The sequence below is a fragment of the Tachyglossus aculeatus genome, chromosome 1 (assembly GCF_015852505.1).
Source record: "Tachyglossus aculeatus isolate mTacAcu1 chromosome 1, mTacAcu1.pri, whole genome shotgun sequence".
Taxonomy (NCBI): Eukaryota; Metazoa; Chordata; class Mammalia; order Monotremata; family Tachyglossidae; genus Tachyglossus; species Tachyglossus aculeatus.
The window spans coordinates 106376510-106393143 of record NC_052066.1 but is presented as its reverse complement, the minus strand read 5'-3'; the positions used below and the strand labels follow the sequence as shown (position 1 = coordinate 106393143).

The 16634-nt window shown below is 42.4% G+C and overlaps 1 protein-coding gene across 1 annotated transcript in view; it reads left to right on the top strand.

Moving 5' to 3' along the window:
• Window positions 1–16634, top strand: part of RALGAPA2 (Ral GTPase activating protein catalytic subunit alpha 2) — a 421002-nt gene that overhangs the window by 234188 nt on the left and 170180 nt on the right. The window contains exons 25-28 of the mRNA XM_038744021.1: window positions 2784–2912; window positions 6041–6099; window positions 11360–11468; window positions 15720–15830. Coding sequence (XP_038599949.1) covers window positions 2784–2912; window positions 6041–6099; window positions 11360–11468; window positions 15720–15830 — 408 coding nt within the window. The remainder of the gene's footprint in view (window positions 1–2783; window positions 2913–6040; window positions 6100–11359; window positions 11469–15719; window positions 15831–16634) is intronic.

Genomic DNA, 16634 nt, shown 5'->3' with positions numbered 1-16634 from the left:
TGATAATGATAATAACAATAAGGATAATAGTATTTGGTAAGCAGTTACTATGAGCCAAAAGCTGGCATATATACAAGATGATCAGATTGGATGCAGTCCCTGTCCCACACAGGGCTCACGGTCTTAGTAGGTAGGTAGGTATTTTATCCCTATTTTATAGACGAGGAAACTGAGCCACCGAGAAGTTACATGACTTGCCCAAGGTCACACAGTGGGCAGAGCCAGGATTTGAATCCAAGCCCTCTGCCTTCCAGTCAGAGGCAAAGCCAATGAACAAAACAGAGAAGGAACAGTCGGAGAGATAGGAGAAGAACCAGTTTGTGCCCTGTCTGCAGAAGGAAGGGGTCCGAAGTGCCAAAGGTAGCCGAGAGGTCAAGGAGGATGAGGGTTTAAGCCTACAAGGAGGTCATTGGTTATCTTAGAGCATGCAATCCTGATCCACCATGCTCCTCATTTTCAAGCAGCATGGCTCGGTGGAAAGAGCCCGGGTTTGGGAGTCAGAAGTCATGGGTTCTAATCTCGGCTCCGCCACTTGTCAGCTGTGTGACTTTGGGCAAGTCACTTTAACTTCTCTGTGCCTCAGTTGTCTCATCTGTAAAATGGGGATTAAGACTGTGAGCCCCATGTGGGACAACCTGATTACCTTGTATCCCCCCCCACCCCCACAGTGTTTAGAAAAGTGCTTGGCATGTAGTAAGTGCTTAACAAATACCATTATTATTATTAGTCAAAGCCTTACTAATAACATACCTCCTCCAAGAGGCTTTCTCTGATTAACCCCTCATTTCCCCACCCTGTTTGCCATCCCCTCTGCATTGCCTCTACTATTGGGCCTGAACCCATGAAGCATTTCAGTACTCACCCCACCCACACATCACTTGGTTATCTATCCTTATATTCTGTTGCTTCCCCTATCTGTAATTGATTTTAATGTCTGTCTCTCCCTGTAGACAGAAAACTCCATGTGGGCTTGTATCATTTCTACCAACTCTCTTCTTTTGTTCTCTCCCAAGTGCTTAGTACAATGCTGTGCACACAGTAAGCACTCAGTAAGTACTAATAACAATAATAGTAATAATTATGGTATATGTTAAGTGTTTATTATGTGCCACGCACTGGTCTAAGTGGTGGGGTGGTTGCAAGCAAGTCAGGTTGGACACAGTCCATGTCCCACATGGGGCTCACAGTCTCGATCCCCATTTTACAGATGAGATAGCTGAGGCACAGAGAAGTGAAGTGGCTTGCCTAAGGTCACACAGCAGACAAGTGGCGGAGTTGGGATTGGAACCTCTATGACCTTCTGATTCCCAGGCCCATGCTCTATCCACTACACCATACTGCTTCTCTCTGATTTATTGATTAGGAGAGGGGAAAGGGTGAGAGACACAAGTAGGTGGAGTGGATTTGATGTGACTTTTTTTGAGAAACAGCTAGCAAGTAGAAGCTAATGCGTACAAATGGTAGAAAGAGTAGTGAGGAGGAGATAGGGAGACTTAGGATGTCCAAGCCGCATAGGTTCAGTTTTATCAGAAAAATAGTTGGCAAGGAAATAGGGAGATAGGGAGAGGGACTTTAGGAGCATTAGAGGTTATCGTACCGCTCCAAGATTCCCAGAGGACCAGAGGATATTCTACAACCAACACCCAGATTGCATTTTGTGTCCTCCAGCATGTGGCTGAATAGAATAGGTGAAAACAAGAGGAGGAAAATGCAAGGGGAATGTTAATTGTAGGGCGCTCTGGTCAGAGGACTGACTGGACCTATGAAATGTAATACATAGAAAATCCCGGCTCCTGAATATTACCCAGTTTCACGTTTCCACATTTTCATTACAAATCATCTACCTTTCTTCATCGTTATTGTTTTTACTCAAGATGACCCTTTTCACTTTATCCTTCTTGAGAACTACCCTCTAGTTTCGGCCTGGTATTTGGTGGAAGATATGAATAACCATGGGGCCTCTTGGAGTCAGAGGAACTGGGTTCAAATCCTGGCTCTGCCAATTGCTCGCTATAATAATAATAATAATTATGGTATTTGTCAAGTGCTTTCTGTGTGCCAGGCACTATGCTAAGCACTGGGGTGGATACAAGCAAATTGGACACAGTCCCTGTCCCACATAGGGCTCACAGTCTTATTCCCCATTTTACAGATGAGGTAACTGAGTTACAGAGAAGTGAAGTGACTTGCCTAAGGTCAAACAGCAAACAAGTGGTGGAGCTGGGATTAGAACCCAAGACCTTCTGACTGTCAGGCCCATGCTCTATCCACTACGCCATGCTGCTTTCCCATTTCCCTGCTGTGTGACCTTGGGCAAATCACTTAATTTTTCTGTGCCTCTGTTCCCTTATCTGCAGAATGGGGATTCGATACGTGTTCAATCTTGTACTTAGACTGAGACCCATGTGGGGCTCTTGGTACAGCAAATAGTACGCACTTAACAAATGCCACAATTGTTGTTATTGTTATCCTTGCCCCAGAGGGGCAGTGATTGTTACTTAGACTTTGATCAGAGAATGGCCAGTGGATTCCAGGGGAACTATCTGAGCCTGCTTACCTCCATTTACACAATTTGTGTTGATCTCCCCACTCGCAACTGCACAAGAATGGGTGACATATGTGGTTAGGTGATCTGACCAAATAACTGTCTTCGCCAACACCGCAAGAGCTAAACAGCACTTTCTTGCCCACTTCCATGGGATTGGGTGCTTCTGGGTTTGGTTTAAAAACCCCTCGAAGTTTCCAACCTAATTGTGTTCCGTGTTTGATTTTTCTTTGGACAGGCCCCTCGTTCCGAAGCTCACACCATTCTTGGTTCTCTTGTTTGCTTTCCAAACATCTACCAGGAAATTCCTGTACTGCAGTCATTTCCCAAAACGGATGCGGTCATCCCAGGATCTGAAGACATCAAAGTAAATTTAAAGTTATTAACACAGTCTATCGAATCTTCTAACATTTACAATTCAGTTAAACAGGCTAATTAGGTTTGATTTTTCTCTGCTCTTATAGGCTTATCACATATTCAGTTGGGAATTGGGGGACAGGCTAATATAGGAAATACCCTCACGAATGCAGAGTTGTAATGGTAAAATAAGTGCATTCTGTAGAATAGTTGAGGCTAGCGTTTTGTATGTTTTTAAGGCATCAAATGGAGAGCTAGGTAAATTCAAGATATCGTTTCTTAAGCAGCTTCATCTATTTTTTAATAATGTCTATTAGTCATTTTTCTTTTCTACATCATTCTTCTCTTCCTTGAGTAACTGCTCCTAACTTTACTGTTAGCTGGATGTACATACTGTACTTGCATTTGTGATGAAATGAAATTATCTGAAGTGGTGTAGAAGAGGCACATATTCATTCAGCTCATCATTGGCAAAATACTCAAGTACAAATAAAGACGAGTAAACACATATAAATTACCAATTACCTCCTTGAACACTAGAGAAGAAGCATTTGATTCCCTGATTAATGGAAACATTACGCAGAGCCTAGTATACAGATAATTCATGTTTACAGAAAAGAGATTTTACCATATACTTTACCAGCAAAATTTTTGTCCACAGAAAATATCAATATGTTCAAGAAGGGTGTGAATCTATTCATAGGGAATGAATCTGTGATGTGTACTTAGAAGGATGTGTTAGGGTGGTTATATTTACGTTTATTTATATTTCTGCTATCCAGTCCCTCCATCACCAGTGGAGATCTCTATGGAAGCAGCGTGGCCTAGTGGAAAGAACTGGGAATCTGAGGATCTGGGTTCTAATCCTGTCTCTGCCACTTGCCTACCGTGTGAATTTGGGCAAGTCACTTAACTTCTCTGGACTTCAGTTCCCTCATCTGTAAAATGGGGATTCAGTACCTGCTGTTACTGTTAATAATAGTAATAATAATAATAACAAGAAGAAGAAGAAGAATTGTGGTGTTTAAGTGCTTACCGTGTGTCAGGCACTTTTTTAAGCACTGGAAAAGGTACAAGATAATCAGATCCGACACAGTCCCTGTCTCATACAGGTCCCCCAGAGTAGAAGGATGAACAGGTGTTGAACCCCCATTTTACAAATGAGGAAACTGAGGCACAGAAAAGTTAAGTGACTTGCCCAAGGTTATACAGCAGGCACATCGCAGAGCTGGGTTAGAACTCAGGTTCTCTGATCCCAGGCTCATACTCTTTTCACTAGGCCACATTCCTCCTCTGCTGTTCTCCCTGCTAGGTGTAGTGGATAGAGTGAGCCCGTTGTTGGGTAGGGATTGTCTCTCTCTGTTGCCGAGTTGTACTTTCCAAGTGCTTAGTACAGTGCTCTGCACACCGTGAGCGCTCAATAAGTACGAGTGAATGAATGAATGAATAGAGCATGGGCCTGGGGCTCGGAAGGTCATGGATTGTAATCCTGGTACTGCCATCTATCTGCAGTGTGACCCTGGGCAGGTCACTTCACTTCTCTGTGCCTCAGTTACCACATCTGTAAAATGGGGATTGAGACTGTAAGACTGTGCCACGGGGAACAAAGACCGTGTCCAACACGATTTGCTTGAGTCCACCCCAGCGCTTAGTACAGTGCCTGGCACCCAGTAAACACTTAACAAATACCACAGTTAATATTATTGTTACTGTTACATTGTATGCCCCATGGGGACCTGATGATCTTCTATCTACCACACATTTACTACAGCCCAGTGCTTAGAACAGTGCTTTGCACATAGTAAGCGCTTAACAAATACTATTATTTTTATTATTATTACAGTGCCTGACATATAGTGAGTACTTAACAAATACCACAGTTATTGCTATTGTTTTTACCATCATCATTATCATTATTTTCATCCCTAACCACGAGGAGAGTTCTCCTGTTGGATCCATGGAAAGAGCACTGCTCTAGGAATCGGAAGATCTGAGAACTAACCCTGGTTCTCCCTGTCGCTGGCTGACATAGGCAAAGGCCACACATGACCTTTCCAATTGGCTGCTTTTCTACCACCTAATCGCTCGTTGAATGAACTCCGTGCCCTAGGAGTTCTGAGTGTCTGAGGGGTGCTTTAGTCAACGTCTCTACACACATTCTCGATCCTGAAGTCTCAAGACTGAGACTCATCCATCGTTCCTGATGGGAGAGTCCGTTATCCTTGAGGGAGACGTCAAGCAGAATAACCATCTCACTGTGCCTCCAAGCATCGTGTGGGGCTGTAGCTGGAGACAGAATGTTGCCTGAGGATCGGCCACTGGTCTGACTCAACCATGGCTTTGTTGAGGAGCTTATACTGCTCTCTCACCAGTCAGGAGGGAAAGCCACCCAATCTGTTTCATCACTTTTGCTTGAACTCGCTCATTCAGTCGTATTTATTGAGCACTTACTGTGTACAGAGCACTGTACTAAGCACTTGGGAAGTACGGTTCAGCAACAAATAGAGACAATCCTTGCCCACATTGGGCTTGAATCTCCCTATAGGCTCCAAAAGATCTCCAAACATGTATATTTCTGCTGTCTAGTCCCTCAATCACAAATCTGTCTTGGTAATAATAATAATAATAATGGTATTTGTTAAGTGCTTACTATGTGCCAGGCTCTTTTCTAAGCGCTGGGGGGGATACAAGGTAATCAGGTTGTCCCACGTGGGGCTCACAGTCTTCCTCCTCTTCTCGTAGCCTTTCTGGCTGTAATAATAATAATAATTATGGTATTTGTTAAGCACTTTGTGCCAGTCAGTGGTCTGAGCACTGGGATAGATACAAGATAATCAGGTTGGACTCAAACCCTCTCCCACATAGGGCTCACAGTCTTCATCCCCATTTTACAAAGGAGGGGACTGAGGCCCAGAGAAGTTAAGTGACTTGCCCAAGGTCACACAGCAGACAAGTGGCGAAGCCAGGATTAGAACCCACAATCTTCTGGCACCCAGGCCCGTGCTCTATCCACTAGGCCATGCTGCTTCTCACAGGCTAAAATTCCTTGGTATCCTATTAGACACACATCAGCCAACACATGGTCAGCTACATATGGTGAATGAAATCGAGAACAACATTTTTCCTTTTGTTTTCTAGTGTTACCTCATAAATATTTTACTGAAGAATGCAACAAGTGAGCCAAGTGAAGGTGCAAGGTAAATACTGAATAGGAGATGAAACATTTTAGGATTTTAAGATGGTGCATTTCTAAAATATTTTGATTGAAACAACATATTGAAAACTGCAGTGAAAATGCTTTGCTGGTTTCTTAAAGTGGCATAAAAAGGAGCCTTAAAACAGTAGCTGAGTTTAGTAGCAAGTCACATGAAGCTATTGGATCATGTTTCATTTCATGAAATTGGGAGAAATGTGAGGTATAAAAATGTAAAATCAAAATCTGGGAAGATACCACTTTTCACCCAAATACCTGATCACTCAGTTCTTCAATTCATTACTTATTGGGAGAAACTGCCTAAAACCAGGATAAATTTAAAATTTAAGTATTTGATTTGCAAAATAAATTGGAGACTATCGTGTTTTTCTTGGTGTTCCTGAAAAATTTTATCACCAGGATTTCAGGAGAATCGATCAGTCGATCAAACAGTGATATTTATCGAACGCTTACTATGCTACGTGCTTGGGAGAGTACAGTAGAATAGGTAGGTGTGATCCATTCCCTCAGAGAGCCTTCAACCTACTGTTTGCCCACCCCTGTCCTAAGCGTTTAGGAGAATACAGACCTGTTAGTGGACAGCACTGTACTGAACACTTGGGAGAGAACCGTCCCTTATGTCAAGGGTCTTAAACTCTAGTGGGCATCTGAGTTGTTATTTGGATGAGAAGAGAAAATCCCAAAAGTAAAGTGCAGGGAAGAATACTAGATAAGAGTATACCCTGAACAGTCCTCAGTAATTGTAGGATTAAGATAACCATAGCAAATACAAATGCTGAAACCATGCATGCTTATTGGCCTCAGGTAATGTTGCCGAAAATAAAGCACCTTACCTACTAATAAATTACTTACACCAAGTAGAATAGTTACAGTGGAATCCCTTTGTTATGCCATTTGGTATACCCCAAATTGGAGATATTGAGGAGAGATTGTGACACCCCACCTCCCCTATCCCCAAAAGGGTCATGACACCTTATAATCATTCTGATTGTCCACTCTTAGCAACTTGACCCACTGTAATCGGCAGGCAAACCCAACCAAAACAGGTTTAGGATATTCAGCAGCTCCCCTTGGTTGCGATTTATATAAATTCAATATATACCTTCCCAGTAGGACACTAGTATAGAAGGAAAGAAGGTCCTTTCCCAGTTGTTTACTTCACCCAGATAGAAACATTTGCAAGTAAAGCGAAGCATGTTTTCATAATAAAGAAAGCAGAAAACTAGATGTCCTTATTGCTACAGTAACTAAAAGGCTAGCGGAAATGGGGACATATGAAAATGTGAAATTCGTGACTAGGAAATTTGTAGAGGAACAACACATCTCTTTATAGGAGAAATAATCGATTTGGAAAATGTTTTTCAAGAGTAGGTTTAAGGCTGAAGTAAAGGTATGATCAAATCAATAAATAGTGTTTATTGAGCATTTACTCTGTGTAAAGCATTGTACTAAGTGCTTGATTATTTAATAGACATGATTATTGCCTCAAGGGCTTTACAGTGTGATGTGGGAGGGAGACACTAAAGTAAATTACAGATAAGGGGAAAAATAGAGAATAAAGTTAGGGTAAAGCTACAGTATGAAGTGCTGTGGGTTGGGGGTGATGTGAATAACCCTGTATTTGTATGATTTGGAAATACTGAAGTGGCAGTAGGGGGGAAATAGGCTGGGGAGAAGACCTCCTGAAGGCAATGTGATTTCAGAAGAACCTTGAAAATCATTCATTCAATTGTATTTATTGAGCATTTACTCTGTGCAGAGCACTGTTTTCAGTGCTTGGGAAGTACAATTCAGCAACAAGTAAAGACAATCCCTGCCCTTAACAAGCTCACAGTCTAGAAGTTACCTGCCTCCTCCTCCTCCTTCCTTTTCATTCATTCATTCATTCATTCGTTCATTCAGTTGTATTTATTGAGTGCTTACTACATGCAGAGCACTGTACTAAGTGCTTGGGAAAGTACAATACAGTAATAGAGACCATCCCCGCTTGTCTTCCTCCTTCCTCCTCCTTCTCTTCCCACATCTCCTGCCTTTCCCCCCCGCGGACGTTAAAACGGTGGTCTGTTGGATATTAAGAGGGAGGGAATTCTAGGCAGAAGGGAGAGCTAGAGCAAGAGAGATGAGATGTGGCAAGTGAGATGAGAAGGAGGCACATTGAGTAGGTTAGCATGAGAGGAGCAAACTCTTCTAACTGGGGAGTAATGGGAGAGGAGCTACGATAAGTAGTGGGAAGGGAGCTGATTGAGTGCCTTAAAGCCAAAGGTTGGGAATTTCTGCTGGTTGCAATAGAGTGAGGAAACATTAGTTTAAGATAATAAAATACTTAGAAAATTATACAAACTGAGGACTTAACTGGATTCTGAAACTCAGGTGCAAAAAGAATGTTTGCTCATATCATTGAAGCAAAGCATTAAATATGTGGCTTAGTGGAAGGAGCATAGCCTTGGGAGTCAGAGGATAATAATAATAATGGGATTTGTTAAGTGCTTACTATGTGCCGAGTACTGTTCTAAGCGCTTGGGGTAAAAGGTTTTCCCACGTGGGGCTCACAGTTTTAATCCCCATTTTCCAGATGAGGGAACTGAGGCCCAGAGATGTGAAGTGACTTGCCCAAAGTCACACAGCTGACAAGCAGCAGAGCAGGGATTAGAACCCACGAATTCTGACTCCCAAGCCCGGGCTCTTTCCACTAAACTACGCTGCTTCTCGTGGACTCTAATCATGACTCCGCCACTGGTCTGCTGTGTGATCTTGGGCAAGATACTTAATTCTGTACCTCAGTTACCTCATCTGTAAAATGGGGATTAAAATGGTGAGTCCTACGTGAGACAACCTGATTACCTTGTATCTACCCCAGCACTTACAACAGTGCTTGGCACATAGTAAGCGCTTAACAAATGCCATAAATAGTATTTATTGAGCACCTACACTGTGTGCAGAGCACTGTACTAAGCACTTGGAAGAACACAATAGAATTAATATATAGCCCCTTGTGGGCAGAGAAGGTGTCTACCAACTCTGTTATATTCTTCCAAGCACTTAGCACAGTAAGTGCTCAATAAATATGATTGATTGATGATACCTGGCTCTAAAAGGCAGGACAACTAATGAGTGCTAGCAAGGAAAGGAAGAGGGGAAAGGGAGAGATTTTTAGAAAAGTGCCTAAAGAATAAAGACAAGTGCATCAACTCTGCTTGCACTGGTCTCTCATCTCTCAGACACAAAAAAGACTAAGAGAATAGGAAGAGTGCCTCTAAAGATCAGTGGATTACTGTTGAAAAGTGAACCGAGGAAACCTATTGAGATCTGAACAAAATGTTGCCTGTGGGTCTATACTCCCACTCTCACATTTCCTTATTAGTAATTCATTGCGTTGTCAGACTCTCTTTCTGGACTGTGAGCACCTTGGGTTCTAGTCCCGGCTCAACCACTTATCTACTGTGTGACCTTGGGCGAGTCACTTCTCTGGTCCTCAGTTACCTCGTCTGTAAAATGGGGATTGAAACTGAGAGCCCCACATGGGACAGGGTTGGTGCCCAACTGGATTTGCTTGTATTCGCCCCACTGCTCAGTATAGGATCTGGCACGTAGTAAGAGCTTAACAAATACCACAGTTATCATTATTATTATTATTATTATTATTATTATTATTATTATCATCATCATCATTGTAGGCAGGGAATGTATCCACCATCTCTCTTGTTCTCTCCCTCCTGCCTATTACAGTCCTTGACATACAGTCAGCACTCAGTATGATTGATTGATGAAACAGAGTGCAGAGATTCACACTCTCATTGATAGGAAACAGTGGGTGAGTCTAGCAAAGGTTGTGGGAGTTTTGATTCTTTCTGAAACCCGTGTAAGTCATTCAACACTGTTGAATCAATCTGGAAACAGAAGGAGATCCAGCACAAAAATTCACTTCCGAAATCACTGTCCTTAGAAAGGTGAATTAAGAAACTCGAAGACATGGGGATTGTGGGAGACAACATGGGAATCCCTGCCAACTGGCTTTAGGCTACAGCTGATTCCCCTCGGCTTCAAGGCTCTCCTACCTCACCTCCCTTCTCTCCTTCTCCAGCCCAGCCCTCACCCTCCGCTCCTCTGCTGCTAACCTCCTCACTGTGCCTCGTTCTCGCCTGTCCCACCGTCGACCCCCAGCCCACATCCTTCCCCTGGCCTGGAATGCCCTCCTCCACACATCTGCCAAACTAGCTCTCTTCCTTCCTTCAAAGCCCTACTGAGAGCTCACCTCCTCCAGGAGGCCTTCCCAGACTGAGCCCCCTTTTTCCTCTCCTCCTCCCCATCCACCCCCGCCCTACCTCCTTCCCCTCCCCACAGCACTTGTATATATTTGTACAGATTTATTACTCTATTTATGTTACTTGTACATATTTACTATTCTATGTATTTTGTTAATGATGTGCATATAGCTATAATTCTACTTATTTTAATGATTTTGACACCTGTCTACATATTTTATTTTATTGTCTATGAGCCCGTTGTTGGGTAGGAACTGTCTCTATATGTGTCCCAAACGCTTAGTACAGTGCTCTGCACACAGTAAGTGCTCAGTAAATACGATTGAATGAATGAATTAATGTAGGGGTTGCATTCTTGAAGAATCCTATGTTAAGGAAAACTCACACTTCGACTGACACTGTGTGCATGCAATGCAATCATTTCTTCCAACACAATAACATTCTTACACAGATAGATGCAAGTAGTTAGGAGAATATTTTCCAATTATTTCACTGTAGTTTACCCGAAATGGAGAAAATTCATGTTTTGAAAGAATTGATTGTATTTCCATCAATCAGTGGCACTTTGTGCAGTACAGTGTACTAAGCTCTTGGGAGAGTTCAGTGCAGTAGTAGAGGTGGTTGATCTGTTTCCTGACCATGAAGAGCTTACAGTCAAGATGGTGATGATAATTGAATAACTGGAGTTTTAGTTGTATTACTTGTTTTATGCCATTTTTATAGAAGACTGAAATGTTCAATGGATGTTGGGCATAGTAACAAAAAATGCAATTTGTTTCATAAAATATTTAAGTAAACAGCACTGAAACTAAAATTTATATTTGTCATGGAAGGAGGGCCAAAGGCGTTACAGTGTTAAATTCTTTAATGCCCCTGTGATTTTCATTTTCTCATCCTGGGGTTCTTGAAACACATGTTTATAGTAGCAGTTGTCAGGAGGAAAGATGTTTCATGAGAGTTTTTTTAATTTCCATTTCAAAGGTGCATCGCTGTATGCTGCCTTGGTGTTTGGATATGTGAAGAACTTGTGCAGTGCACAAACCACCCTCAAGTGAAGGATGCAATAAATGTTATAGGTGTTACCTTGAAGGTACTGTTAAATCATGGTTTCTGGGGGGGTCTTCTGTGTCAGGATATCCGTAGAGTTATTGCAAATGTAAATCTGACCATTTCTTTTTCAACAGGTCAGCGATGTACGTGTTAGTTTTCAGATTTTTAACTGACCAGCATTTTTGATAAGGAATAGTATTAGCAGGTCAATTTTAGGATGTTTTGGCAACAGATATTGTGAGCATAGAACATATTTTCTCTTATATCCGAGCATGTAAGTAGAGTTTAAAAATCCTGGTATGGGGGGAAAAAAAACTCTGATGGCTAATCATAGTCAGGTAACTTGGGACCGTTGTCACTACATTGACATGTCGCATGATAAAATAGTGGCTATAGGCTGCAGAGGATGCTTCAGAAGAGCTGAACTTTTCTGTCCCATTTTCATATTGTGGCAGATTAGAGCACACCTGCCGTATTAGACCCTGCTCCATGGCTGCTCATCAATCAGGCTAATTGAAGGAGAGTCATTCCTCCTAAGGGGAATAAGGAGAGGCAGCTGAGTGGCCTGTAGATTGACAGTTAAAAGGCAGGCAGGCAGGAGGGGAACGTAGAAGTGGACTCCAAAAAAAAAACCAGAGAAGACTTTCTTTTCTCATCAGGAGACTGTGCAACCTGGAAGCTGTGCCTTCACTAAGGATGAATTATTGGAGACAGTCTCTTGAGCTAGACAAAGGGATTTTGTTTATAAGGAGACATCCTGGCTGATGATCTAGGTACTTCTCTTACCTTAGTGATGTGAAGGCTATTTGCACTATAACCGTGACCTCACATGTGCAGTTATTGAAAACATGGGTTCCTCTTGGTCTAGGAGAAATCTCTTTTTTTGGTGGGGGGCGTAAGGTAATTTTATAAAAGCTTAAGTGGCTATATATCAAGATTGCAGTATAAATGAGTTATTTGTTGCCCATCTTGACAGGACAGCTAGAATTTTTTTAGATTTTAAAAATGATTCACTTGTTTAGCTGAAGTGATCAGGGTCTTTAGTGCCTGTAAACATGAGCACTTAATTTGGGATTGTACTCTTGCTCCCTTGTCTGAAGCTAGTCCCCTCGTATGTATTGAAAACCTTACGCGTTTCATTTTGTACAATCAAGAGAGCATCTTATTTTCCGGCCACAACTGCTCTTTGTCCATGTGATGCGGAGTGGAGTTGGAATGCCTTAGCGCACACTCTGGAAAGGAGCCAGTGTCCCTGGTCCCTTCAAATTCCCTGAAGCTCAACTGAATGAAGTTTCAAGCGCAGCATCGGGCAAGCATGGGATTTCCTTACCCAGGCTTCATCTGGAACGTACCCTTCACCTCCTAAGAGAACCATGTCTAGGTCACTACCTCCAGAAGTGATCATTGATTTTTTTCTTCCCGATCTCAGCTGTGCTGGGCAACATTGTATGACCACTGTATGCTTGTGCTGATTTCAGTTGTGTTTAGTTGAACGAGATAATTGAGAGATCTATAAACTGGAGAGGTCGAATTTGAAGTGAAGGGCAAACGGAGGAGCATCAGTTCAGAATGCTTATCCATGAGGTCCTGGACTATGGCCCTTCTGCCAGCAGTTTTGCCTTGTTCGTTGCAGTTCTATCCACAGTGGCAGCAAGATGTATGCAGAGAATAGGTGGTAGCAGGCTGTCCAAGCAGCTGCTGCAGAAAGCACTGAAATAGATAACCAAAAGCAGAGTGAGCAGAGGCAGTGATGTAAATAATTAGGGCATTTATAAAGTGCTTCCTAAGTGTTAGGATCGGGATGGATACAAGATGATCAGATACCATCTCTATCCAGCATGGGGCTCACAATCTAAAGGGAAGGGAGAGCAGGTCTTTTATCTCCGTTTTACACATGAGGGAACTGGGGCACAGGAAGGCTAAATGACTTGCCTTGAGCCACACAGCTGGTCAGTAACAGAGCTGGGACTAGAGTCCTGGTCTTCATTCATTCCGTTGTATTTATTGAGCACTTACCGTGTGTGGAGCACTGTACTAAGTGCTTGGGAGAGTACAATACAACAATAAACGGACACCTTCCCTGTCCACAGTGAGCTTCTTCTGACTCACATGCCCTTTCCACTAATCAATTCTGCCTTATAGAGCCTAGTTTCAAACAGAGAATTATGGATGTGACCTTCTTGGGCCAAACAACAATGAGTAAGTCAACCTGACAGGTGGCAATCAGGAACAGAGCGGGCAAAGTTTGTTAAGGAATCAGTCGAGAACAGCACCAAGGACTGAAATAGGGGGCTGCAGCCACAAATGAAGTCCGAGCAGCCAACAAATGTGCAAAAGAAAAGTCTGTTGGATTTTCAGCACACATAGCAGTCACCCACAGTAGACTGAAATCACCTTGGGGCAGGGATCGCGTCTACCAACTCTGTCGTATTGTACGTTTTCGCACTCAGTACAGAGCACTGCCCTCAGTAGCTCTAAGATTACCATTGATTGATTGAGTAGGATCATCTTCAAGTACAAAAGCAACAATAATCATTTCCCCAAATATGCACATCCTTATATTATAAACATAGATTGCTCACAAGATGCTTTATATGGTTGATAGAAAATCAGTGGAAATACCATAACTGGGCCCCTCTCAGGGTCACATCTTGAGAGTTTCCAGTACTCTACTGGTCTCGACTATGGGAGGGAGAGTCAAGAAGAAGCATATCCATTCCATTCCTAGCTTGGGCAGTGGCTAGCAAGTGCAAGGCAATATGCTACAAGGCAAAATGACCCTGTGCTGGGCAGCAGCGGCACGGGAGAGAGCCAAGGGCAGAGATTCGAGTTTACTGTTCGGAAGGAGGCAGTGGTAAACCATTTCCGGATTTTTACCAAGAAAACTCTATGGATCCACTACCGGAACAATTGCAGGTGGAGGTGGGGCGTTCTGGGAGATACGTGTCCATGGTGTCTCTATGGGTCGGAAATGACTCCGTGGCATAAGACAGGAGAGGACCATAACTGGAGTCACCATCTCGTTGTTTCTATTCTAATTAGATCATCATACTGTATTGCTATTGGATTTAACTGATACCCAGTATAGGAGGCCTGATTTGAGTTTTAGTGTTAAATGTCTTTTACAAATTTGGACATTAACCAGTTCAGTAGAATTTGATGAAAACCTAGTGAGTGTGAAGAGCTTGGGAGAATAAAACAGAATCAATCAATCGTATTTATTGAGCGCTTGCTGCGTGCAGAGCACTGTACTAAGCACTTGGGAGAGTACAATATAACAGAGTCTGTAGGCATGTTACTTGCCCACAACAAGCTTACAGTCTATGTTCCTTGCCCTCAAAGACCTTACAATTTAGTGGCGGGAGCAGTATAACTCAGCAATCCAAACATTTAATCGAGTTATCAAAACATCCTGCTCTGGGACTTTGGGCAATTAATTTTAGTGTTTCAGCCTCAGTTTCTCTATCAGAAATGGGAGTGGTATTTACCAATCACAATAGGCTCTTATAAAGCCTAGCACAGATAGCAAAAAATCCATTACCTAGATGACCCAGAACCAAGGCCAGTCCACATACATGGTAGTCTGGATTGTGAAATTGTTTCTATTTAAGTGCCATTTTATTGATTCATGTAAGATGATGTGCACAATACCATAAACAGCATTCAGTTTATTAGCCAATCTATTTGGAGATGTAGAATGATATGAACTGAAATGACCATTTTATGTTATCACTGAGAAGAGTACAGAATACCTTGTGTTCTCATTTGCATTATATTGTTTAGTTTCTTCATGGGTCTTAGTCAGTGGTATTCGATTCTTATTTGATGCAGACCACTGGGAAGTGTTCAGTACGTTAAAGTTGGTAAGCATTTACAAATTCACAGAACCCCAGAGTGAAAGATCTGCATGGTTTGGATAGATACATACATACTAAAAAAAAGTCAGTAAAACTTGTGGTTTTGTGCTGTATAGAATAATCCAAATACACATTTCTAATCTGTATAAAATGCCTGACTAACATTCAGTATGATATAAATGCTAACTGTAGCATTTGAACAGTGGTAAACTGTCCAGAAACAGAAATATGTTTCGTGTGAAACCTGTCCTTAATTCAGGCCAACCTAAACCACAGATACTGGCAGAGTTCTGTACTGATAAATAGGAAGGAAAACGATTGTTGAAATGATAAAAAGTTTCACCTTAAAATTACAGCTCATGTTTACAAATGTAATTTTAGTTGCCTCCATTCAGTGATGTGGTTTATCTTTTGGCTTTTGTTTTATTTTACAGTTTCCCAATAAAATTGTGGCTCAGGTAGCTTGTGATGTCCTCCAGTTGCTGGTTTCTTATTGGGAAAAGCTCCAGAAGTACGAAGCCTCTTTGCCAAGGAAAATTACTGAAGTAGGTCTACATCTTCACAGACTGAAGCATAAGCCTTTTGTTTCTTATCATTTCGACTCTCCCTATTATACTCCGTTAATTGTAGATGTTTCCAAGATGTAAGCGGGAAAGCATATCAGTGTAAGGAGTTGTCTCAAGCCATTTCTTGACCTCCAGAACAAACGATGGTTAGACAAAAGGCTCACAGCACACAAAGAGTGTTCGACGCTATAACCTAAAACACTATTGTGTTCTCATTAGTTAGCACTAATTTATTTTAAAATTGCATTGAACTGGCACCTCCCAGCTTGGTTTGAACTAACATAAAGGGAAATAACCAGCATTTGGGTGCCGATTCTTGAACCTATGTATTTGAAGACCCCGGCTAGACAAAGGGCTCTTTGTAAATGGGGCCCTGTTCATAAGGAGCAATTTAGATGGTGCCAGTCAGGGACAGGCAGCTGGCTGAAATGCTTCTTCTCGAGGAGGTACCCTGCTAGCCCAAGAAGAAGAGTGTAGATTTTTTTTTTCAAACTTTTAACCCCTAGAAAATAGCTTTCTGTCTTAAATGTGATTACTTGCTTAATGAGATTATCTAGGGGAGGCGCCCCCCTCCACCCCCACTTGGTGTCTTCGGTAATGGGACCTGCAGGGAGAGAGGAAGAGGGTAGTGGTTAAAGTATGAGATTCCCCCAGCAGACAGCATAGGGCTGACTGTCTGTAGCTTAAAGGGTGCAGATGTCCTCTGGCCACAAACACATGATACCGTATACTTTGGCGAGCAGGTGGGGCTGGGAAACACCGTCTCTGAAGAGCAGCTGGTTC